At 39.6% G+C, this 25,579-nt stretch overlaps 1 protein-coding gene across 3 annotated transcripts in view; it reads left to right on the top strand.

The window, feature by feature from the left end:
- The window catches only part of LOC142748889 (protocadherin gamma-C5-like), a 352,928-nt gene that overhangs the window by 10,204 nt on the left and 317,145 nt on the right, over positions 1 to 25,579 (top strand). The window contains exon 1 of one of the 3 annotated variants that reach the window (XM_075856241.1): positions 1,840 to 4,419. The exons of the other annotated variants lie outside the window; for them this stretch is intronic. Coding sequence (XP_075712356.1) covers positions 1,993 to 4,419 — 2,427 coding nt within the window. The 5' untranslated portion in view covers positions 1,840 to 1,992. Of the gene's footprint in view, positions 1 to 1,839; positions 4,420 to 25,579 lie in introns of those variants that run through there. 3 annotated transcript variants of the gene reach the window in all.

Genomic DNA, 25,579 nt, shown 5'->3' with positions numbered 1-25,579 from the left:
TATGTATTATAATTTAATATAATACCCATCTTTGCAAAAATCTTGAACTTTGCTTAAACTTTATCATTTTATTTAAAAAAAGTTACAAGGTACAGTTTTAGGCTCTTTTCACATTAGCGTTAAGAACCTCCATCAGGGGTTCTATGATGGATTTGGTCACTTTAATGTCATGCAGCACTATACTAGCCTTTAAAATGACAGAAACAAAGTATAAGTCAATGCGGTCTGTTGTCTCCATGTCTTCCAATTCTATTTGTCACTTGCTTTATGCATTTCTTTTATGCAAAGCATTTTAAAGTGGTTGTCTGAGATATTAAGAAATGAAATAGGCTGCTGGATATGTTATAACCTAAATTTAAGAAGCAATACTCACCAGTCAAATCCCCTGCCGCTCCACTGCCGATCCTCCGGTGGCCCCCACGGTTTTTGATTACTTTTCCTGGTCATGTGTAAAAACTTTATTTGGACCCCTTGTTTTTCAAAAGCTAATCTGTCAAGAATGGAGTGATCATCTTACATCTTCTTTCTCATGATTTTCTAATGAATCCTTCAATGATGTGCTCTTTGCTTTTGTGTCCATCATCTACTTAGAGACAAGGGTATTGATAGTAGACAGTAGAACCAATTGCATTTTTTTATGGTGGTGGTGGTCCCTTAGCCTATTTGAAGCTGCAAAGGTGACAAATAAGGAAGATTCACTATTTGGCTTAAAGCTTTCTTTTCAGAGCAGAGATGGCATTATATACACTGAAGTGAATTGAGTTTACAAAAACCTAAACGGAAGTCTAAGTTGTTTTGTGTGAATGAATAATAAAACATATAACATTTGGAAACCTTACATAATCTCATGCTGTAACATGTGCATCAGAAGAATTGTCAAGCTGGATTATTTAAATGTACAGACAGTCTACAATACAGGATGGGGATGGATGTTTTGCTTTACTCTTCCTGTAAAATACTATAGGTAAAATTGTCATAAACGTATCTCTACAGACTCAACTGACTAAAATATGAGGTACAACCTGAGAAAGCCTCGCAGTTATTTGTAATAAGCCATATATGGAAATTTAACTATTCACTAAAATTATAATAATGAGCAAAGTCTATATTAATATTTTGGAGATCAATGAAGACATTTATTATTCTTCACTATCATTTATAAGGTATAATCCATTCCTCAATATAAAAATCATTTATTAAAACTGTCTAACAGAAAGAATGGCCTTGTTTCCCATAACAGCCAATAACAATGCAACTTTAATTTTTCCAATGCATCATCAGAAATAAGAGCTGAATTTTTATTGGTTGTGGTATGGGCAACAAGGTCAGTTTTTTCCTTTAGATATTTTTGATAAATAAGGCGCTTTGTTTCTGCAGTTAGAGTTTTCTCTATATTCATAGGCTATTTTATAAGCCTATAATATTATAATCCTGAAGGTCATGTCTGCCATCTGTTTAAATACATATCGTTTTTGTTAAAAAAGTTATAATAATAATAATAATAATAGTCATAATAATAACAGCAACAAATCAGTTCATCTGGGCTTAAATATTTTTAAAGGCCTTTGATTCCTGTTATAAAAAAAAAATAAACATAAAAATATAATGTCTGTTAAAATACATAAAGAAAATGGGTTGTGTGCTTAATTTTTTTTACATTTAGATGGCAATATAAATAAAGTATTTTAATAATGCCAAATATATACTTTATAAAATAATGTAAGGACATTGCAATTCTGTATTTTCACCTCTGAGCGCCGCTGTTTAACCAGTAAGAAGAAAAATGCAAAACTAGAAATCCACTGGTATTTTCCTCTCCTACATACATTGCTGATCTGCAGAAAGAACCAGTCGTTTTTGGGATTCTCCCGGACACAGAACTAAGAATATGATTTAAAAGAGAATTACAGATATTATGAACAGTTTTCTGTTAAACATTTACATTGGATGACAAAGTTTTATTGGATATTTTATGGGAAATAATCACTGAGGATGGACACAATGGAACCTCCTATACAGGGCAGCAAAGGACTCAGATGGCAAGTAACAATTTCTATCTTATTTTCTTGGCTGTGTCATTCAGTCTCTGGTCAGATTCATTATTCCATTGTAGAAGAAATGAGGAAAGACTCTGTTATAGCAAATATTGCAGATGACCTTGCATTAGATATTTTGCAGCTCTCATCTAGAAAACTGAGGATTGTATCCAGAGCTTCAGAGAAATATTTCTATGTAAATATGGATAATGGAAATCTATATATTAAGGACAGGATAGACAGAGAGACATTGTGTGAGGCAGAAGATTCATGTTACCTAAAATTTGATTCTGTGGTTGAAAATCCTTTTAATAATTTTAAAATTAAAGTTGAGATTCAGGATATAAATGATAATTCTCCACAGTTTTATCATGATAACATCATTTTAGAAATAATTGAATTGACATCACCAGGAGCAAGATTTGCTTTGAGAACTGCAGAAGATCCAGATATTGGTATTAATTCAGTGCAGACATATAAGATCAGTGATAACCAGTATTTTACAATCACTGAGAATATCAGAACAGATGGGAGTAAATTTCCAGAGCTTGTCCTAGAGAAACCATTAGATCGAGAGACACAAGGCACTCATGAAATAATACTAACAGCCCTGGATGGAGGAAATCCTATCAAGTCTGGAACAACTTTACTGAAGATAATTGTTATAGATGCCAATGATAATGCCCCTATATTTACCCAAGATATGTATAAAGTCACCTTAAAGGAAAACATACCTGTTAATTCTACAGTGATCATGTTAAATGCAACTGACAATGATGAAGGGGTCAATGCGCAAATCACATATTCTTTCATTAAGGCAACTGATAAGGTCCATCACACAGGAATATTTAATATTAACCCAAACACTGGTGAAATAACGATCAATAGAAACTTGGATTTTGAAAAAAAACAAAATTATGAATTGTTTGTCGAAGCAAAGGATGGAGGAGGCCTTGTAGCTCATTGTAAAGTACTAGTAGAAGTGATGGATGAGAATGACAATGCTCCGGAAATATCCATCACTTCACTATCTACTTCTATTCCTGAGGATTCTGCACCTGGAGCAATGATAGCTCTGATTGAAGTTCATGACCAAGATTCTGGAGACTATGCAGATGTTGACTGCCACATTCTTGAAGATGTTCCCTTTGATTTATTGTCTTCAGACAGTTACTATAGACTTGTTTTAAAAGCTGCTATAGACAGAGAGAAAAAATATTCATATAATCTCACTATTATAGCTACAGATAGAGGATCTCCTCCACTTTCCAGCAAACAAAATCTTAGATTGGAGATATCAGATGTCAACGACAACCCACCAATATTTTCCCAATCTATTTATGTTGCTTATCTGCCAGAGAACAATTTACTAGGAGCTTCAATATTCAGTTTACAAGCCTCAGATCTTGATACTGGAGACAATGCTAAAATAATTTATTCAATTTCCAGCATTAGTACAGAAAGTCTATCAATGTCATCTTATGTCTCCATCAATATAGAGACCGGAGTTCTTTATACCCAAAGATCATTTGATTATGAACAGAACAAGGAGTTTATAATAGAAGTCACAGCTACAGACAATGGATCCCCCTCTCTGAGCAGCAATGCTACATTAATTATCCGTATAGTGGATCAGAATGATAACTCACCAAAGATCTTGTACCCATCACCAGATAATGGAGGTCTGGCTGTGTTTGAGATGGTGCCGTATGTCTCCGAGCCTGGTTCTTTAATAACTAAGGTAGTGGCAGTGGATACAGACTCTGGACATAACGCTTGGCTCTCTTACCACTTCATACAAGTGTCAGACACAACTCATTTTGTGATAAGTGAACACACAGGGGAGATTAGAACATCACGCAGCTTTCAGGAAAAGGACATGCTGAATTACAAGGTTGTTGTGATGGTGAAGGACAATGGAGATCCCACTCTCTCTGCTACAACCACCTTAAGTCTTATTATTGCGGATAACTTTCAACAGGTTGTTTTTCCTAAACTCAGCAACCAACTAAAGGATGAAGAAACTCAAAACAACTTACAGTTATACTTAGTGGTGTCACTTGCACTTATTTCCTTGCTTTTTATATTAACTGTGATGGTGGTGATTATATCAAAATGTAAACAGCCAAAACCCTTACCAACCTTCTCTTCTCTCGCCACAAATCTGTATCCTCCAATTGATCCCAGGACATTCTCCATGTATAGTGATGGAACATTACCTTTACCGTACTCATATAATGTCTGTGTGGCGTTAGATTCTGCTGAGGGCGACTTTACTTACATGCAACCAAATGGAAATGTTCCTGTGGAAAACCTGATTGACGCTGATAATACAGAACAAAGAACGGAAAGCTTCAAAGAGGCTTCTCCAAGCACTGACCAGGTGAGATCTTCAAACCTTATACCTGCTGTATGAGGTTCTAAAAATGTCATAAATGTTTCTTATATACTCTTTATCTATGTCTGATCGATTTGAGTAATACTATTTAGCAGGGTTAGACTTGCCTAATTCAAACCATGGGCACTGGTAAAGTAATGAGCTCCTAACACAATATGACCAAAAGAGTCCAACATAATATAATCCTATTTTGATCTGACTTTAAAGCTTACTATTTGCTAATTGAGTCTATTTAACATGTGTTAATCAGAGTTAATTCATATTGATGATATTGTATTCCATGTGTGTACAAAGATAAAAACAAAGAAACAATAATTACAAGTTATCCTTACCACGTTCTGCATAGGGGAGCATATTCCTCCATTATCATCATTTCCTCCAGTGGAATCAACGAACATTAATCCTAAACTGCATTTTATTTAGAAACATAGTTATATTGAATATTTATTCAACTACTATATATACACACCGTTTTCTTTGAATTGCATCAAATAGAAATGTATTGGTTTACTAAGTTTTCTCGTTTTTTTTACATTTCTTATGACCTGGGTTGATTTTTTTTTGTTGGAAACAATTGTTTTGTTACAAATGGCACACAGATTCATGGTTTATTGTTCAGATTATCTGCTTCCTTGTTCAGTCTTTCTACTAACTGAGAAATCTCTTATCATCTGCAAAGTATTGATATCTTGACTTATGAGTATGTAGAGAACCTAAGAAAAAAATTAGGGGTGCAGAGAATCAATTGTCACTTACAATAAACCCATATAATGTATTGTTTTGTTAATAACATGAGCCATCCTTTACTTTATATGATAATTTTAATAATTGTTACATTTATAATCACATTTTATATGTATTATTGATTGAATATAATACCCATCTTTGCATAAAGCTTGAACTTTGCTTAACATTTATAATTTTATTTAAAAAAAGTTGCAGGACATAGTTTTAGGCTCATTTCACATTAGCGTTAAGAACCTCCATCAGGGGTTCTGTGATGGATTTGGTCACTTTAATGACATGCAGCACTATTCTAGCCTTTAAAATGACAGAAACCTTGACAGAACCCAATTATAAGTCAATGCGGTCTGTTGTCTCCATGTCTTCCAATTCTATTTGTCACTTGCTTTATGCATTTCTTTTATGCATAGCATTTTAAAGTGGTTGTCTGAGATATTAAGAAATGAAATAGGCTGCTGGATATGTTATAACCTAAATAAAGAAGCAATACTCATCAGTCTAATTCCCTGCCGCTCCAGTGCCGATCCTCCGGTGGCCCCCACGTTTTTGATTACTTTTCCTGCATTGATCACGTGCCATACATTCACGTTACCACTGCAGCCAATCACTAGCCTCAGCGGTGATATTAGCATGTGCAGCATGACACTGCTGAGGCCAGTGTTTGGCTGCAGAAGTCACGTGGATGTACTAGATGTCATCAATGCAGGAAAAGTAAGCAAAGATGAGCGGTTAACGGTTAACCTCGTGGCATTGATGATGCATTGGTGAAGGAATTTTTCAGGTAAGTATTATTTTTTATTTTATTCTATAACATATCCAGCAGCTTATTTATTTTTTTAATGCCCCAGACAGCGCCTTAAGACATGACTGTGCACCAACTATGAATCACGGTTTCCATAGTCTTGTAAGCCCTTGTGTAAAAACTTTATTTGGACCCCTTGTTTTTCAAAAGCTAATCTGTCAAGAATGGAGTGATCATCTTACATCTTCTTTCTCATGACTTACTAGTGAATCCTTCAATGATGTGCTCTTTGCTTTTGTGTCCATGATCTACTTAGAGACAAGGGTATTGACAGTAGACAGCAGAGCCAATTGCATTTTTTTATGGAGGTGGTGGTCCCTTAGCCTATTTGAAGCTGCAAAGGTGACAAATAAGGAAGATTCACTATCTGGCTTAAAGCTTTCTTTTCAGAGCAGAGATGGCATTACATACACTGAAGTGAATTGAGTTTACAAAAACCTAAACGGAAGTCTAAATTGTGTTGTGTGAATGAATAATAAAACATATAAAGTTTGGAAACCTTGCATAATCTCATGCTGTAACATGTGCATCAGAAGAATTGTCAAGCTGGATTATTTAAATGTACAGACAGTCTACAATACAGGATAGGGAATGGATGTTTTGCTTTACTCTTCCTGTAAAATACTATAGGGAAAATTGTCATAAACGTATCTCTACAGACTCAACTGACTAAAATATGAGGTACGAGTAGAGAAAGCCTTGCAGTTATTTGTAATAAGCCTTATATGGAAATGTAACTATTCACTAAAATTATAATAATGAGAAAAGTCTATATTAATATTTTGGAGATCAATGAAGACATTTATTATTCTTCACTATCATTTATAAGGTATAATCCATTCCTCAATATAAATCTCATTTCTTAAAACTGTCTAACAGAAAGAATGGCCTTGTTTCCCATAATAGACAATAACAATGCAACTTTAATTTTTCCAATCCAGCATCAGAAATAAGAGCTGCATTTTTATTGGTTGTGGTATGGGCAACAAGGTCAGTTTTTTTTCTGTTAGGTATTTTTGATATGTTAGGTGCTTTGTTTCTGCGGTTAAAGTTTTCTCTATATTCATAGGCTATTTTATAAGCCTATAATATTATAATCCTGAAGGTCAAGACTACCATCTGTTTAGGTACTGTGACAGACCATGTGGAGAGGTTGTGGATGGGGTCTATATTTCCCCAAGATTTCTGTCTTCTGCTATCTGAAAACAACCAGGGACTAAATTCAGCAGAGAATGTGGTTCTCTCTCTGCAATAGGTTTTATCTAAAACCTGGAAAAGGGCCTGGTTGTTGGAGTGGGGAGAGATGGGTAGGTCCCCACTCCATCCACACAGTCCTGGTCTTGGGCTGTCTAGCTATTAATCAGGAGTCAGGCATGATAGCCCTTTAAAAAGGTTGCAGTTCAGTCACACTCTCTCTCTCAGCCTTGGGAGAGGAGCCTGTGAGAGCAAACCGACTGCATTCATAACAGGTTGTATGGTCTGCATGGTTTATAGTGCCAGGCATTAGGCCTGCACTGTGTTAGTTAGGATACCTGACTGTATAGTTAGTGCCGGACAGGCATAGAGTTTTCTTTTATTTGTTTTCTTTTTATTCATGTATAACCTGTAAATAAAACTGACTGAGGCCAGTAGTACCACATCTTTGCTGTGCGGACTGAAATTTACTGGCGACTGTCCCGCTACCTAATTCCCTTACAGTACATACAGTTTTTGTTAAACAAGTAATAATAATAATAATAATAATATAATAATAATAATAATAATAATAACAGCAAAAAATCAGTTTCTCTGGGCTTAAATATTTGTAAAGGCCTTTGATTCCTGTTATGAAAAAGAAACATAAAAATATAATGTCTGTTAAAATACATAAAGAAAATGAGTTGTGTGCTTAAGGTTTTTTTAACATATACAGTTAGTTCCTGAATTATTTGGACAGTGACACAAATTTTGCCATTTTAGCTGTTTACCAAATCATATTGAAAGTGCAGACTCTCAGCTTTAATTTGAGGGTAATCACATGCTAATTTGAGGAAGGGTTAAGGAATTACAGCTCTTAAATATGTAGCTGCCTCTTTTTCAAGGGACCAAAGGTAATTGGACAATTATCTCAAAAGCTAATTAATGGGCTGAATAAGCTGTTCCCTCGTTAATTCATCATCAATTAAGCAGGTACAATGTCTGGAGTTGATTCCAGGTGTGGCATTTGCATTTGGAAGCTGTTGCTGTGAACCCACAACATGAGGTCAAAGGAGCTCTCAATGCAAGTGAAACAGACCATCGTTGGGCTGAAAAAAATGTGGCCAAATGAACAGTTCGGTACATTCTTGAAAAAAAAGATCACACTGGTGATCTCGTGAACTCCAAAAGGCCTGGACGTCCACAGAAGACAACAATGGTGGGTGATCGCAGAATCCTTTCCATGGTGAAGAAAAAACCATTCGCAACTTCTACCCAAGTGAAGAACACTCTCCTGGAAGTAGGTGCATCAGTATCTAAGTCTACCATAAAGAGAAGACTTCATGAGAGCAAATAAAGAGGGTTCACCACAAAGTGCAAACCATTAATCAAAAATAGAAAGGCCAGATTAGACTTTGCCAAACAACATGTAAAGAAGCCAGCCCAGTTCTGGAACAGCATTCTTTGGACAAATGAAACTAAGATTGACCTGTACCAGAATGATGGGAGGAAAAAAATATGGGGAAAGCTTGGATCGGCTCATGATCCAAAGCACACCACATTCTCTGTATAACATGGTAGAGGCAGTGTGATGGTATGGGCATGCATGGCTGCCAAAGGCACTGGGTCAGTAGCGTTTATTGATGATGTGACTGAAGACAGAAGCAGCCGGATGAATTCTAAAGTGTTCAGGGATAAACTTTCTGCTCAGATTCAACCAAATACAGCAAGGTTGATTGGATGTCTCTTCACAGTACAGATGGCCAATGACCCAAAACATATTTCGAAACAACCCAGGAGTTTTTTAAGGCAAAGAAGTGGAATATTCTGCAATGGCAAAGTCAATCACCAGATCTCACCCCGATCGAGCGTGCATTGCATTTGCTTAAGACAAAACTTAAGGCAGAAATACCCACAAACAAGCAAAAACTTAAGACAGCTACAGTAAAGGCCAGGCAAAGCATCACAAAAGAGGAAACCGAGCGCTTGGTGATGTCCATGGGTTCCAGACTTCAGGCAGCCATTGCCTGCAAAGGATTTTCTACAAAATATTTTAAAAAAAACCTTTTATTTATGGTAATGTTAATGTTAATTTGTCCAGTTACTTTTGAGTCCCTGAAATGAGGAGGCTGTGTAGAAAAATGGTTGCAATTTCTAAACGTTTCACAGGATATTTTTGTTCAACCCTTGAATTAAACCTAAAAGGCTACACTTCAATTGCATCTCAGTTGTTTCTGTTAGAAGAATTTTCCATACTTATCAATAATCATTCAAGTTTTCATCTCAATAAGAGCTTTATTCTCGCCGGCGAGGAGACAATATCAGCAGTTGTCTGCTTTCATTACAGAAACTCTGGCTTATATAGGCCTTAGAATAATGATAGAGCTTTATAAAATATAACTTTTACTTCATATTGTTTAAAATAATGTGCAAAACATACACACAGGACAAATTTAAAGGCTAAAAATGTGCTCTCTTTTGTGAGAGAAAACTGACATTCTGTACGTTTTGTGCAGAGTAAATGCACAACAGCATTATCTGCATTATCTGCCTGGACACATATAAAAGGAAAATAGGAGGTTTCCCAGTCCCCAGCTACAGGATCAAGATGGACTTGGACACACTATAGAATGGGTAGGGGGGTGGATTACCCCAAAATATACCTTTGAAAAAACCTCCTCCTTTATGCAGTAATATTTGGAGCTTTGCATTTACTCTGCACAAAACGTACAGAATGTCAGTTTTCTCTCACAAAAGAGAGCACATTTTTAGCCTTTAAATTTGTCCTGTGTGTATGTTTTGCACATTATTTTAAACAATATGAAGTAAAAGTTATATTTTATAAAGCTCTATCATTATTCCAGTGATTCTTTACTAATTCTAAATAGAGTATTTATGCTATAAAAAACCTTTGGTGGAAGGAATAAAAATACCACCTGACATCTATTTATATAGGCCTTAACCACAACCAGGTGACATTTTGCACATGACAGTGAATATCTTACACAAAATACTAGTCTAATGCAGTTTTGCTTCATATAGCATATTTTGACACTTACAACTGAAACTGGGATAAAGTTGAACTTCCCTAAATTCTATCTGACTTTATTGAGAAATTTCAACTGTCCCTGTTATGGCAGGAAGGAGGGGAAGGGGATAAGTGAGCCCTAATCTACCCACCGCCCTGTCCCTGCCTACTTGCAACGACCCGCCCTAGGCGACGGGGTACAACTGGGCGGCGGTCCCTACGCTGACTAAGTGCAAGGGAATACAAACAGGGAACAAGCAAGGGAAGGGGCAGTAGCCCACGGAACACCGTGAGGAAACCAGAGTGGTCAACGAGCCATTCAGAATCAGGATGTCACGAAGTATACGAACGCAGAGCAAGGAGCAGGAAGCAAGCCGGGGTCAGAGCGAAGCAGGATAAGCGGAAGCTGTAGCAAGGCTGAAGCAAGGCAGTAGCAGGCTGGAGCAAGGCTGTAGCAGGGCCAGGAAACCAGGAAGAATCACAAGCAATCAGGAAGAGAAAACGGCAGGTATAAATGGACAGGTGGCGGAGCTAACTCCGACTGACCAGGCCGCGATAGGCTCTCCCACTCCTGAGCCTGCCACCCTGATTGGTGGGAGCCGGAGTCAGTCTAAGAGGTCCGACCTCAGGTGTCGATTGATTAATCCTGGGAGTATCCACAGACGTAGTGCCTGGCAGATCCTTTACAGTACCCCCCTTTTATGAGGGGCCACCGGACCCTTACTAAGAGGACCTGGTTTAGTGGGGAAGAGAAGGTGGAACCTCCTGACCAATACCCCAGCGTGAACATCTCGAGCAGGTACCCAAGTCCTCTCCTCCGGCCCGTATCCTCTCCAATGGACCAGGTACTGGAGAGAGCCCTGGATCATCCTACTGTCCACAATCTTGGCCACCTCGAATTCCACCCCCTCAGGGGTGAGAATGGGAGCAGGAGGTTTCCTCGAGGGGGACCAGGACGGGGAGCAGCGTTTAAGGAGGGAGGCATGAAAGACGTCGTGTATGCGAAAGGATGGGGGCAGCTCCAGACGGAAGGATACAGGGTTGAGGACTTCAATGACCTTATAAGGCCCAATAAATCGGGGAGCAAACTTCCTGGACGGGACCTTAAGGCGCAAGTTCCTAGACGACAACCACACCAGATCCCCGACGACAAACCGGGGGTTAGCAGAACGTCTACTATCAGCCTGAATTTTTTGTACGCTCTGGGACGCCTCTAGGTTCTTCTGAACCTGGGCCCAGACTGTGCACAGTTCCTGATGAACGACCTCTACCTCGGGATTATTGGAACTACCAGGAGAAACGGAGGAGAACCGTGGATTAAACCCGAAATTACAGAAAAACGGGGAGACCCCTGACGAGTTACTGACCCGGTTATTCAGGGAAAATTCGGCGAGGGGAATGAATGAGACCCAATCAAATTGACAGTCAGAGATGAAACACCTTAAATATTGTTCCAGAGATTGATTAGTCCTCTCCGTTTGGCCATTAGTTTCGGGATGGAAGGCGGAGGAGAAGGACAGATCAATCTCCAACTTTTTACAAAAGGCTCTCCAAAATAAAGAAACAAATTGTACCCCTCTGTCAGAAACGATATTGACTGGGACCCCATGGAGACGCAGAATGTGTTTAACAAACAAAGAAGCTAACGTCTTGGCGTTAGGTAGTTTCTTAAGGGGCACAAAGTGGCACATCTTGCTGAAGCGGTCTACTACCACCCACACCACCGACTTGCCTTGAGATGGAGGCAAATCGGTGATAAAATCCATGGAGATATGGGTCCAAGGTCTCTGGGGAATGGGCAAAGAACGTAGTAAGCCCGCAGGTCGGGACCTAGGGGTCTTGGACCTAGCACAAACCTCACAAGCGGCGACGTAAGCCCTAACGTCTTTAGGCAACCCAGGCCACCAATAGTTTCTGGAAATGAGGTGTTTGGTACCCAAGATGCCAGGATGACCAGATAGTGCGGAGTCATGGTTTTCCCTAAGTACCCTTAGCCGGTATTGCAGGGGGACAAACAGCTTGTCCACAGGGAGGTTCCCGGGAGCTGAACCTTGATCAGCCGCAATATCAGAGACTAAATCAGAATCAGTGGCAGAAACGATTATACCAGGGGGTAAAATACAAGCAGGATCCTTCTCAGAAGGAGGAACGGCTCAGGGGTGTCAGGAGCCAAGGAGAAGGCCCACTCTTGGGGCCCTTCCTGGAGTCGGGATATAATGATTCCCACCCGCTGGTTCTCGGAACCTGAGGAGTGAGGTTTTAGACGGAAGTAAAGTCTGCAACTCTCCCGAAAGGAGAGAAAAGTCTTACGGTCCCCTGAGAACCGGTCAGGTAACTTGAGGTCAGGTTCTAGAGGTGAGGCGAGGGGTACTACTATGGCAGTGTCAGGCTGGTTGACCCTCTGAGCCAGGGCCTGGACCTGTAGGGAGAGGCCCTGCATCTGCTGGGTCAGGGTCTCAAGGGGGTCCATGATAGAGTAGAAGAAAGGGTAGACTAGGTATGGGCTTGTGATTATGTTATGGCAGGAAGGAGGGGAAGGGGATAAGTGAGCCCTAATCTACCCACCGCCCTGTCCCTGCCTACTTGCAACGACCCGCCCTAGGCGACGGGGTACAACTGGGCGGCGGTCCCTACGCTGACTAAGTGCAAGGGAATACAAACAGGGAACAAGCAAGGGAAGGGGCAGTAGCCCACGGAACACCGTGAGGAAACCAGAGTGGTCAACGAGCCAGTCAGAATCAGGATGTCACGAAGTATACGAACGCAGAGCAAGGAGCAGGAAGCAAGCCGGGGTCAGAGCGAAGCAGGATAAGCGGAAGCTGTAGCAAGGCTGAAGCAAGGCAGTTGCAGGCTGGAGCAAGGCTGTAGCAGGGCCAGGAAACCAGGAAGAATCACAAGCAATGAGGAAGAGAAAACGGCAGGTATAAATGGACAGGGGGCGGAGCTAACTCCGACTGACCAGGCCGCGATAGGCTCTCCCACTCCTGAGCCTGCCACCCTGATTGGTGGGAGCCGGAGTCAGTCTAAGAGGTCCGGCCTCAGGTGTCGATTGATTAATCCTGGTAGTATCCACAGACGTAGTGCCTGGCAGATCCTTTACAGTCCCAAATTTGTAAGCAAAACATATTTAACACTTTATCAGCTAAAACATTTCCTGAGAAGTTCTGCATAGCTCAGCGTATCTATTACATGTAGTAAGAATACATTTATAATAAAACTTTCCTAACATTCCCCCCTTTTATAAATGTATCAAGAAATGTTCTGTAAAATCTCCAGGGCAGACACTCTTCTTTTGTATCTCTTGGCACATTGTCTTTGTCACTGAGGTCTCAATTAACCTTTGGATCAATCCTCTTATGCAGGGTATCGCACAACATCCACAAACAGTCAATATACTGGCAACAACGGCAATGGTCATGAGCACAGAGGTTACCAGGCCAGTCCATTTTCCAAACTACCCATCAATCCATGAGGTGAAGATGTCATTTATTCCAGAGTTTTCCGCAAGCTCTTCAGACAGGGAATTGAGTCCTTCCAATGCCATGGTGATACTGCCATCAGGAGCTGTATTATTGGGAAAAATTACAACAGAAGATACAAACATTTTGCAAACACCCCCTTTTCCTGCTAGTAACATATCCAGGGCCATTCTATTTCACCATGTCATTAAAGATATAGATCCCAACTGATCTGCAATGCCCTTTATTGCATCTCTGGCATAATTAAAAAATCTCTGTTGATTGTGATAAACATAATTAATCCAGTCGACATTCTTATTTATCATAGACCACCAGCATGATGCAATCTAATTTTGGGCCTTAAACTCATTTGGCAGCCCTCGGGGTACTCCTATTCCATCTCTGTATATTCTATGGTCAAAGGAACCTCCAGGGATAGACCCCTTATAGCGATTCAGATCGTCTCCAGGGCTTTTTCCCATTCTCTGAAACTCAGGGACTGAAAACATGTGGAATGGCATCAGAAGCTGAACCAGTGTACAGCCTCCCTGTCACTTGGCCTTCCTGCCTGTCAGAGATCAGTCCTTGCCCTTGTCTGGTTGGCAAACGCATTAGAGGAGTAATTATCATTATCGGTCACAAAACTCTTCAGTGAGGTTCCCTACTTTCTTACCTTGCCCATTCCTCAGAAAGCAGGTGTAGTTGCCTGGGTAAGCAACTACTAAGGGAGGGATTTCATCTCTCCCCACAGGTAGGTACAATAAAGTGAATGTCTTACATAATTTATCACCCAGATTATATGATGCATTATATAAAGATAACACACATTGCAGACCTTGTGGGTTCTCCTTATCTGATAGCCTGACATGTATAGTAGCCAGATGTGGCCTAGCTTTTGCGCAAGCAATACAGTTAATTCTATTATTTTGAATTGCAGTGTATCTCATCCAGGCTAACCATTAATTTTTATCACTGTAACCTGTTTCTAATGCCAATTTATCTTCATAAGTGAAGTTGGCCAGATAGACTATAGAGGGTAGGTCTATCTCCGGGGCTAAAGAACTTTCAGTTGCATCCTTTTTCTTAACTTCATTAAATGCCCTATAACGTCAGTACCTGAAACATCTGCTCCTATAGCATATAGTCCCTTTTCCTTTTTATTAGGGTATTTACATAGATAGTACAAATGTATTTATCTGAATAGCGCAGAAATCTATTTCATATGTTGCAGTCTTACCTTCAGTGAAATTAAAATATTTAACTCTCCAAGCTAAGTCTTTAGGGAATCATACTCCCGACCCTGCTTACCAGGGATCCCATACCTTAGGTTAACACACCTTGGACTCCCATAGGATACCTAGAATAACCAATAACATTTTGCCCTGTCTCCTCCCAGGCTCTGGATGTTTTCTACTCTGCAGTTTGAGACCAGTCACTTCTAACAAATGACCACCCTTTGTAATCAGTCTTTTATAGCCTAGGAGGATAGTGGCAATTCCCTAAGTGTATCCAAGAGGTACGTTCGGCTATCTGTACGGCCGTAGGTGTGGTAAGCAGAAACTAATATGGTCTTTCTCAATAAAAATAATATCCAATTTCCTGGCTTCACAGGTTCAGGTTCAGGTACAGGGTCCCCAGGAATTCAATTAGAAATAGAAACTTCCTTGTTGGTTAGCATCTTTGCCATATATTCAGCAAGTGTAAAAATTAAACTCTTCATCCATCCTAGAGAATGGATTTAACTGTGGTATTAAAAATGGTCTACCCATTTGGTGAATACATCAATAATCACTAAACAATAATTCTTCCCTTTGAGTTTCGCATGAGAACTAAGGTAAAAAATAACAAATTTTAACAACATACGAAATCAGCATTAATATACTTGTCTTAAAGGAACAATGCCTTTCTTATTCACTACATAAGAACAAGATGGGGTCTCCAGACAAGATGGCTGCTGCACAAAATTAATTAATTTAAACATTATTTTAATCACTTTCACATTTCCCACCTTTTGTTTATTTGAAGACATTTTGTACCCAAGCCAGGTACTTAAAAGAGGGCTTATCCCCCTTACGGACTTTATTTCCTTAGCTTGCTCTATGGTCATACTTGTCCTGCATAATGCCAAAAAGGTCTATACAATGGCAACGGGTTTGACCAACTACTTGGCAAATGCTCCCTTGGGCAGCATTCAAAACATCAAACACATCATCTGAAACAGTGCCCAATCCATCGGCCACTTTCTCTATATTATGAGCATTCTCTACTGCTAAACCTACTAATATTGGCAATAATCCAAACTTCTCCTACCACGGTACATATTGTCGCACTGTCACTTACTGTCCTAATTCGACTTTTACCCCTGCAGATATAACAGGTCGCGGGCAGCATCTTTCTCAAACCTAAAGACACCCAGGTAACATAACCTCCGGGCTCTCATTGCTGCCATGTACTTCTTACTTATGAGTGACAACAACCAGTGACCTTCACCTCATAACTCCACATAAAATACCTCAAGTTGTTGTTCACAGTACCGCGGCATGTTTACACACATTCTAATTATAAACCCCAGACAATATAAAAAATAGGGCCTCAACTAATAAAATAATACTATCACCAATCTCATGCTATCACCCCTCAGGTTTCGGTCCCATCAGTTCATTGACAAGTCCTGTACATCAAATAAAACAAACAAACAAACAAACAAACAAACAAACAAACAAACAAACAAACAAACAGACAAACAAACAAACATCTTTATATAAGAAAAACTTCTCTGTCCCTCTGGACAGGGCACATACATCATATGTAGTTACTGGGTACATTTTATTTGCACTTGGTGTTACTCTTTTCAGTTGGATTTGCACCTTGATATGAGATGATTACCTGTAACATCTCACAGATAGCATATATTTTATCTGACAAGTGTCTCAAACCAAATTTTTTTCTTACATACTCTGAGATTCAAATTAACACCCTTATACATGTTCCAAATATCTTAGGAAGCTAAAAACAACTTCAATTAAATCCATGCTAATGTGTTGGAATGGATATTGTGGACTTGGGAACTGTCCTCTTTTTGGTCTCACATTCCCCTGTAGATTATGTTTGGCGCATGTTAAACAAGTTAAACAATTTTTTTTAGAGTAGTTAGTAAAGTCATATGCCATGAACACTTTAGATATGATTTCTACCATCCCCCCTGTTGAGACATGGCTTGTCCCATGACTCAATATGACTGCATATCTGAATAAGTTGCTGGGTAGGATGTATTTGTTCTTACAAGATCCATCTACAAACAGTATGAGTAGGAGTATCTTTAAGATCTGATGTTGGTAACACTATTTCTGCTGTGGAGGAAAGGCAATCATGTGGTTCACTATCCTCTGCAGTAGACATCAAGGTCGAAATTTTTTTTAAACTGGTACATTTTCCTATTATAAATAACACTAATGTGACGGAAGCTCTAATAGCTTCTGCGGCGGCTACAACTGTTTCAACACAGGAAGGTAAGGCTCTAGCTACTGGGTCGAGTTTCGATGAGTAGTAAGCTAGAGGTCTATCCTTTCCTCCACACTCCTGTGTTAGCACTGAAGTCATGTATCCATTTTTACAATCTACAGTTTGAATAAAGTTTTTTTATTTTTATTTTTAATAATCAAGTAGTCCAAGCACTGAAGATCCTACATGAAAAAAAAATGCCTCTTCATAAATCAAAGACATCAATGGTCCCGTAATAGCAGCATAATTGGATATCCAACTTCTGTAGAAGTTCGTCATACCCAAAAAGGACATAATTTGTCTTTTTGTCAGAGGTTTCGGTGCTTGGAGTATTGCTGACTTACTTCCTTCATACAGATGTTTACCTTCTTGGGTAGTATGGTGTATGGAATGCCTGTGTGATTCAGAAGCTAGTAAGTATATTACCAGTACTTTTCTTGTGAAGTGAGTTCCTCTGTCACTCTCAATTACTTCAGGATCCCATATCGGCATACTACTTCACTGAGTATTTTCCTAGCAGTGTTTATAGCTATGTTTTTTGTTGCTGGCTACCTCAGGCCAATTTGAAAACACGTCAGTAAATATGAGGACATATTCATATATACACCTACCTTGGGTAGCTGTATGTAGTAGACCAGCAGTCGCTGGAAGGGGTAATCACGGCGAGGCAGGTGCTTACTGGGTGTTTTGGTCATTTGTGTCAGGCAACCCTCTACATATCGAGCTGCTGCATTCTGAAATTTAGGAGCAAACCAGTGTTGTATTGGTTTGCCTGCTGCAGTCAGAAAGCCTCTTGCTCGCCTTATTGTGTCATTATTATGTTCGACTCCAAAGGTGTACCTTGAGTCTGTATTCACCCTTTTACCTGTGCCCAAATTACATGCTTCTGCGAGTGCCATGAGTTCTGCCTTTTGGGCAGAGCTGATGGAAGGCAGTGGCTTTTTCAGCACTGTCTTACCTTCCCGGACTACTGCATACCCGGTGGTGAAATGTCCTGTCTGCTCTTTCCAGTATCTGGATCCATCTACAATATACTGAACATCATAGTTAGTCAAAGATACATTAGTGACAACTGGTAACCCTCGGACTTCAAATTACATTAAACTGTGACAATCAGGCTCATGTTCCATATTAAACAAGTCATTGTCATTTGCAAATTAGTACATTAAGAGTCTAGCATCTCCCCTTTCTCTACAACCATAGGCATAGTGATGGTTGTGTGGGACTGGGTGGTCTTAGATGGCAGTACACCTATATAGAAAAATTGCAATAATAATGAGACTGTTTCCTAAGCACATACATCAACATATTGCAATAGACAAGTGGTGGGGTGTTTGGGGGACCACTTATCCAAGAGCTCTTTCATTGCACAGATGACAATATCAGGGGAATTTGCTGCACCCTGGGGAAGCACTATCCAGGCATATTGTTTGCCTCTATGTGTGAAGGCAAAATATTGGTAACAATCTAGAGACAGTGGGATAGAGAAAAATACATAATTATCAATTTATTTTCTAATAAATTAGCACTATCTTTTATATAAACTGTGTATGTTGTAATATTTCACTTGAGGGAGAGACCAGCCATTTACTTCCTTCTATATTCTAACACACTGCTCTCCCCTCCCCTGTCTTTTACCACTTCCCTTTTCTTATAGAAACTCCAGCAAGCCATGTGCTGAAAAGAAACTGCTGTATTTATAACTCTAAAAACCTGATTTTACACAGCTAACTTTAATTAATTAAAAAGTCAGTCTATTTACACAATCTTGTACTTTAGTTCAGTGTTCTAGGACTTTTTACACACTACTTTTACATATAATAACAATAATTTGAAATTCAATTAATTCAGTATCAACATATATTGACACATTCTTCTATAGTTCCTCTTTTCCGATCATTTTAACATTCTGTCAGAACCTACCTTGTTCCCCTTTCTGAAATTCTTCCAACCATCGTCTTACACAATCAAAACCACACTTCTCTTTTCTGATTCTCATCAAACTTTTCAATTTCCTTCACTAAATTATAACATTATCAATTACAATCAAATTCCCTTTAAATCCAAATTTGCCACACCACTAATCATCAACATTTTACATTCACCACATCTAGTTTGTGCGTATACTTAACATCCCCTTCTAAAGAAATATTTATTTACTTTTTAACACAAACAACCACATCCTGAAGCTGTTCCTGATACGTTACCCATGTTATAAGCAGTGTCCTTTTGAAAGGACGTCTAAGTTAGCAATTTCAGTATATGTCTCGGGTTCCTCTCTATTTAATGGACACCTAAATGAGGCGTCTTCTAGGGATATATAGTTTGCTTCCTTCTAGGTCCGTTAATATTATGGCAATAGTTTTTTTCTAGAGTAGGAGCCTTATGTATATTTAATCTAAACACTTTAAATGTAGAAAGATTTGATTAACTCCGTATCCTTTATCAATTATTTTGACTATTCTCCAACCTTCAGTAGAAATAGCCAACATTAATCCAAACATACACTCAGGACAAGAAATGTAAAACAATCTGGTAGGCCTTTGTCCGTTTATAATATTTTTAAATATCTTAATCATCACAAATATAGTAAATAATAAAAGACCAACCAAACTTAATGAGAAGCCTTCGGGACAATAGGCGTTAATCCACTTTTTTGCTACATGACAATTTGACTTACTAATGTTCATTTATCCCTTTATTCTATTATTTGTTCTTGGTTCTATGATCTGACTCTAATTTGATCTCATTCAAAGAGTCTTGTAGAATTTTGATGGTCAGTTGGGAACATTGAATAACTGTGTTCGCTGCACCTTATAAATAAGGCCGCTTACCAAAATGTTATTCTCCCTGGACTGTGGTGCTCGCTGCACTCTAGACGCCTAGAGCCGCTTAGCAAAACACAGTCCCAAGATAGTAATGTCGCTCACCCAAGGTGACCACGACGAGAAAATGTGAATGACTGTCTCAACCCTCACTTTTGCCACATTTAGACAAGACACAAGATTAACAATTAACAAACAAACTAATTCGATATGAATAACAAAACCTACTATCATATTCTATATTTCTGTATTCCTCGTATATCTTGACCACAAGGTATTTTCACCAAAGTCACAGTACACACACAAAACAGTGTTCACAAGTATTATGCTGATCAGTCATATACTTAATGTTCCTGGGTGTTTTAAAAGTATTTTCCCTACTGATTTGTCCTTGTAACAATTTTACAAAGGAAAATTCCTAATTGGACTCCCTTATACACACAGGGTTTTATTTATTTAACCCTCATACATTCAATCTTCACAGTCAAGGAGTCTCACATATGTTTAATTTATAACAACCATTTCTTTCAACTTCACCAAAGAAATACTTGATTACCTTAAAACTTCTGGTGTCAGGGCCGTCCAGAGACAATAAGGGGCTGGTCAAACCAGCAGCAGATGTTCTGGATGTGTCTTTACACCACAGTTTGAAGTCTTTATCTTTCTTTAACTTTTGATTTAGTTTATCTCAAACATTCAATACTTTTAGTCACAATCTTAAACTTCATAAAACAAATAATCCTAATACCCTATGACAAATAATCCTAATACTCTATAACAAATAATCCTAATACTCTATAAGAGATCCTCCAAATCTCCAAGTACTTTATCTTTTACATGCTGCATGGAGTTATTTATTACCTGTAGTCTTCTCACATAGGCTATGGACTACTAACCTCAAGTACCGTTATTCCCAGGTTTTTATATTAAGACGTGTGATTAATATAACTAAGACCCAGGCTTAGTACCTAAGATCCAACATGGGTTTTTATAACATAACCATATAACATCTAAATATGAAAAATAATAAAAAAACATATAAACAAAATTATATTACTGTTATTCAGATGAAAACTCGAATCCTCAATTCTCCTTAGTATGTTCTTTTAAAAACCGTCACTCCACCTCGTCCCTCCGTCTGACTGGCCTCTGTTTAACGGTAATTCAACCGGAGGTCTTGAATTAAGTGAGTATTTTGATAACTCACCCCTTGCATGGTGTACAGTCCTCAGGTGGACGAGGGTCTGGAGATATTGGTTTCTGGCTGCAAAGGACCAAGATGTTTTCCATACTTCAATATTCATTCAAGTTTTCATCTCAATAAGAGCTTTATTCTTGCCGGCGAGGAGACAATATCAGCAGTTGTCTGCTTTCATTACAGAAACTCTGGCTTATATAGGCTTTAACCACAACCAGGTGTCATTTTGCACATGACAGTGAATATCTTACACAAAATACTAGTCTAATGCAGTTTTGCTTCATATAGCACATTTTGACACTTACAACTGAAACTGGGATAAGGTTGAACTTCCCTAAATTCTATCTGACTTTATTGAGAAACTTCAACTGTCCCAAATTTGTAAGCAAAACATATTTAACACTTTATCAGCTAAAACATTTTCTGAGAAGTTCTGCATAGCTCAGCGTATCTATTACATGAAGTAAAAAGAAATTTATAATAAAACTTTCCTAACAGTTTTATTTCAAATCCAATGTGGTGGCATGCAGAACCCAAATTATGAAGAATTTGTCACTGTCTAAATAATTCTGGACCTAAGTGTAGATGGCAATAAAAATAAAGTATTTTAATAATGCCAAATGTATACTTTATAAAATATTGTAAGGGCATTGCAATTCATTATTTTCACCTCTGAGCGCCGCTGTTTAACCAGTAAGAAAAAAAATGCCAAACTAGAAATCCACTGATATTTTCCTCTCCTACATACATTGCTGATCTGCAGAAAGAACCACAGTCATTTTTTGGATTCTCGTGGACACAGAACTAAGAATATGATTTAAAAGAGAATTACAGATATCATAAACATTTTTCTGTTAAACATTTACATTGAATGGCAAAGTCTTACTGGATATTTTATGGAAAATAATCACTGAGGATGGACACAATGGAACCTCCTATACAGAGCAGCAAAGGACTCAGATGGCAAGTAACAATTTCTATCTTATTTTCTTGGCTGTGTCATTCAGTCTCTGGTCAGATTCATTATTCCATTGTAGAAGAAATGAGGAAAGACTCTGTTATAGCAAATATTGCAGATGACCTTGGATTAGCTATTAAGCAGCTCTCATCTAGAAAACTGAGGATTGTATCCAGAGCTTCAGAGAGATATTTCTATGTAAATATGGATAATGGAAATCTGTATATTAAGGACAGGATAGACAGAGAGACATTGTGTGAGGCAGAAGATTCATGCTACCTAACATTTGATGCTGTGGTTGAAAATCCTTTTGATAATTTTAAAATTAAAGTTGAAATTCAGGATATAAATGATAATTCTCCACAGTTTTATCATGATAACATCATTTTAGAAATAATTGAATTTACAGCAGTAGGAACAATCTTATCTTTGAGAACTGCAGAAGATCCAGATATTGGTATTAATTCAGTGCAGACATACAAGATCAGTGATAACCAGTATTTTACACTCACTGAGAATATCAGAGCAGATGGGAGTAAATTTCCAGAGCTTGTCCTAGAGAAACCATTAGATCGAGAGACACAAGGCACTCATGAAATAATACTAACAGCCCTGGATGGAGGAAATCCTATCAAGTCTGGAACCACATTACTGAAGATAATTGTTACAGATGCCAATGATAATGCCCCTATATTTACCCAGGATATGTATAAGGTCACCTTAAAGGAAAACATCCCAGTTAATTCTACAGTTAGAGATGAGCGAACTTATGAAAAGTTCGGTTCGGCAAGTTCGCCGAATTTCGTGCAAAAGTTCGATTCGGACCGAACTAGTTCTGACCGAACCTGTAATACAAGAAAGCCCCTAAAAATCGTGTATAACACTGTTTTAAAGCCCTAGAAGCCCTGTATAACACTCTTAGGTCACCCATGAGTGTATCCAAGTACTTTTGAGCTGTCTTTAATGCAAAGTTGGTGTCAAAGTTACGCCAACATGTATGGCTCTAGGAAAACGGATGGGACACGGAGATAACTAACAGAAACCACTGCACTTGTGCATGTTGTATGCTTAATGCATTGTTAAAAAAGGTACAAAAATTTACCATTTTAGGCGGCTGATGCCTGCCAGGGTTCATACATATAAGGTGGTAAAAGAAGAAGCAATGGCTTTTGACAAGCCCTCCAAAAATTGACCCTTTTTATTGGCAGATGCCTGCCGGGGTTCATCCATACATGGATGTAAAAGCAACAAGCAATGGCTTTTCACAAGCCCTCCAAAAATTGACCCTTTTTATTGGCAGATGCCTGCCGAGGTTCTTCCATACATGGATGTAAAAGCAACAAGCAATGGCTTTTCACAAGCCCTCCAAAAATTGACCCTTTTTATTGGCAGATGCCTGCCGGGGTTCTTCCATACATTGATGTAAAAGCAACAAGCAATGGCTTTTGACAAGCCCTCCAAAAATTGACCCTTTTTATTGGCAGATGCCTGCCGGGGTTCTTCCATACATGGATGTAAAAGCATTAAAGCAACAAGCAATGGCTTTTCACAAGCCCTCCAAAAATTGACCCTTTTTATTGGCAGATGCCTGCCGGGGTTCTTCCATACATGGATGTAATAGCATTAAAGCAACAAGCAATGGCTTTTCACAAGCCCTCCAAAAATTGACCCTTTTTATTGGCAGATGCCTGCCGGGGTTCTTCCATACATGGATGTAAAAGCATTAAAGCAACAAGCAATGGCTTTTCACAAGCCCTCCAAAAATTGACCCTTTTTATTGGCAGATGCCTGCCGGGGTTCTTCCATACATGGATGTAAAAGCATTAAAGCAACAAGCAATGGCTTTTCACAAGCCCTCCAAAAATTGACCCTTTTTATTGGCAGATGCCTGCCGGGGTTCTTCCATACATTGATGTAAAAGCATTAAAGCAACAAGCAATGGCTTTTCACAAGCCCTCCAAAAATTGACCCTTTTTATTGGCAGATGCCTGCCGGGGTTCTTCCATACATGGATGTAAAAGCATTAAAGCAACAAGCAATGGCTTTTCACAAGCCCTCCAAAAATTGACCCTTTTTATTGGCAGATGCCTGCCGGGGTTCTTCCATACATGGATGTAAAAGCAACAAGCAATGGCTTTTCACAAGCCCTCCAAAAATTGACCCTTTTTATTGGCAAGGGTGAGTAGTAGCAGCACATTAAAAGACACTGGACGACAGTCACAGGACAAAGCCCTGTGGTGGGGCAGGCCTGCTTGTAGCAGACGGGCGGCAGTGGAGGTGTATTGGTGGTAGTAGTCGAGGTAGCCAACACAGACAGCAAGGGTGCAAGCAGTAGTAGCAGTAGTAGCAGCACATTAAAAAAAGAGACTGGACAGTCAGAGGAGGACAAAGCCCTGTGGTGGGGCAGGCCTCAGGCCTGCTTGTAGCAGACGGGCGGCAGTGGAGGTGTATTGGTGGTAGTAGTCGAGGTAGCCAACACAGACAGCAAGGGTGCAAGCAGTAGTAGCAGTAGTAGCAGCACATTAAAAAAAGAGACTGGACAGTCAGAGGAGGGCAAAGCCCTGTGGTGGGGCAGGCCTCAGGCCTGCTTGTAGCAGACGGCAGTGGAGGTGTATTGGTGGTAGTAGAGGTAGACTAGCCAACACAGACAGCAAGGGTGGTAGGACTGGTAGTAGCAGCAGCACATTAAAAAAAGAGACTGGACGACAGTCACAGGACATAGCCCTGTGGTGGGGTAGGCCTGCTTGTAGCAGACGGGCGGCAGTGTAGGTGTATTGGTGGTATTAGAGGTAGCCAACACAGACAGCAAGGGTGCAAGCAGTAGTAGCAGTAGTAGCAGCACATTAAAAAAAAGAGAGACTGGACAGTCACAGGAGGACAAAGCCCTGTGGTGGGGCAGGCCTCAGGCCTGCTTGTAGCAGACGGGCGGCAGTGGAGGTGTATTGGTGGTAGACTGGTAGTAGCCGAGGTAGCCAACACAGACAGCAAGGGTGCAAGCAGTAGTAGCAGTAGTAGCAGCACATTAAAAAAAGAGACTGGACAGTCAGAGGAGGGCAAAGCCCTGTGGTGGGGCAGGCCTCAGGCCTGCTTGTAGCAGACGGGCGGCAGTGGAGGTGTATTGGTGGTAGTAGTCGAGGTAGCCAACACAGACAGCAAGGGTGCAAGCAGTAGTAGCAGTAGTAGCAGCACATTAAAAAAAGAGACTGGACAGTCAGAGGAGGGCAAAGCCCTGTGGTGGGGCAGGCCTCAGGCCTGCTTGTAGCAGACGGGCGGCAGTGGAGGTGTATTGGTGGTAGTAGTCGAGGTAGCCAACACAGACAGCAAGGGTGCAAGCAGTAGTAGCAGTAGTAGCAGCACATTAAAAAAAGAGACTGGACAGTCAGAGGAGGGCAAAGCCCTGTGGTGGGGCAGGCCTCAGGCCTGCTTGTAGCAGACGGGCGGCAGTGGAGGTGTAT

This window comes from Rhinoderma darwinii, chromosome 3 (assembly GCF_050947455.1).
Source record: "Rhinoderma darwinii isolate aRhiDar2 chromosome 3, aRhiDar2.hap1, whole genome shotgun sequence".
Lineage (NCBI taxonomy): Eukaryota > Metazoa > Chordata > Amphibia > Anura > Rhinodermatidae > Rhinoderma > Rhinoderma darwinii.
This window is presented reverse-complemented; position numbering and strand designations above follow the sequence as displayed.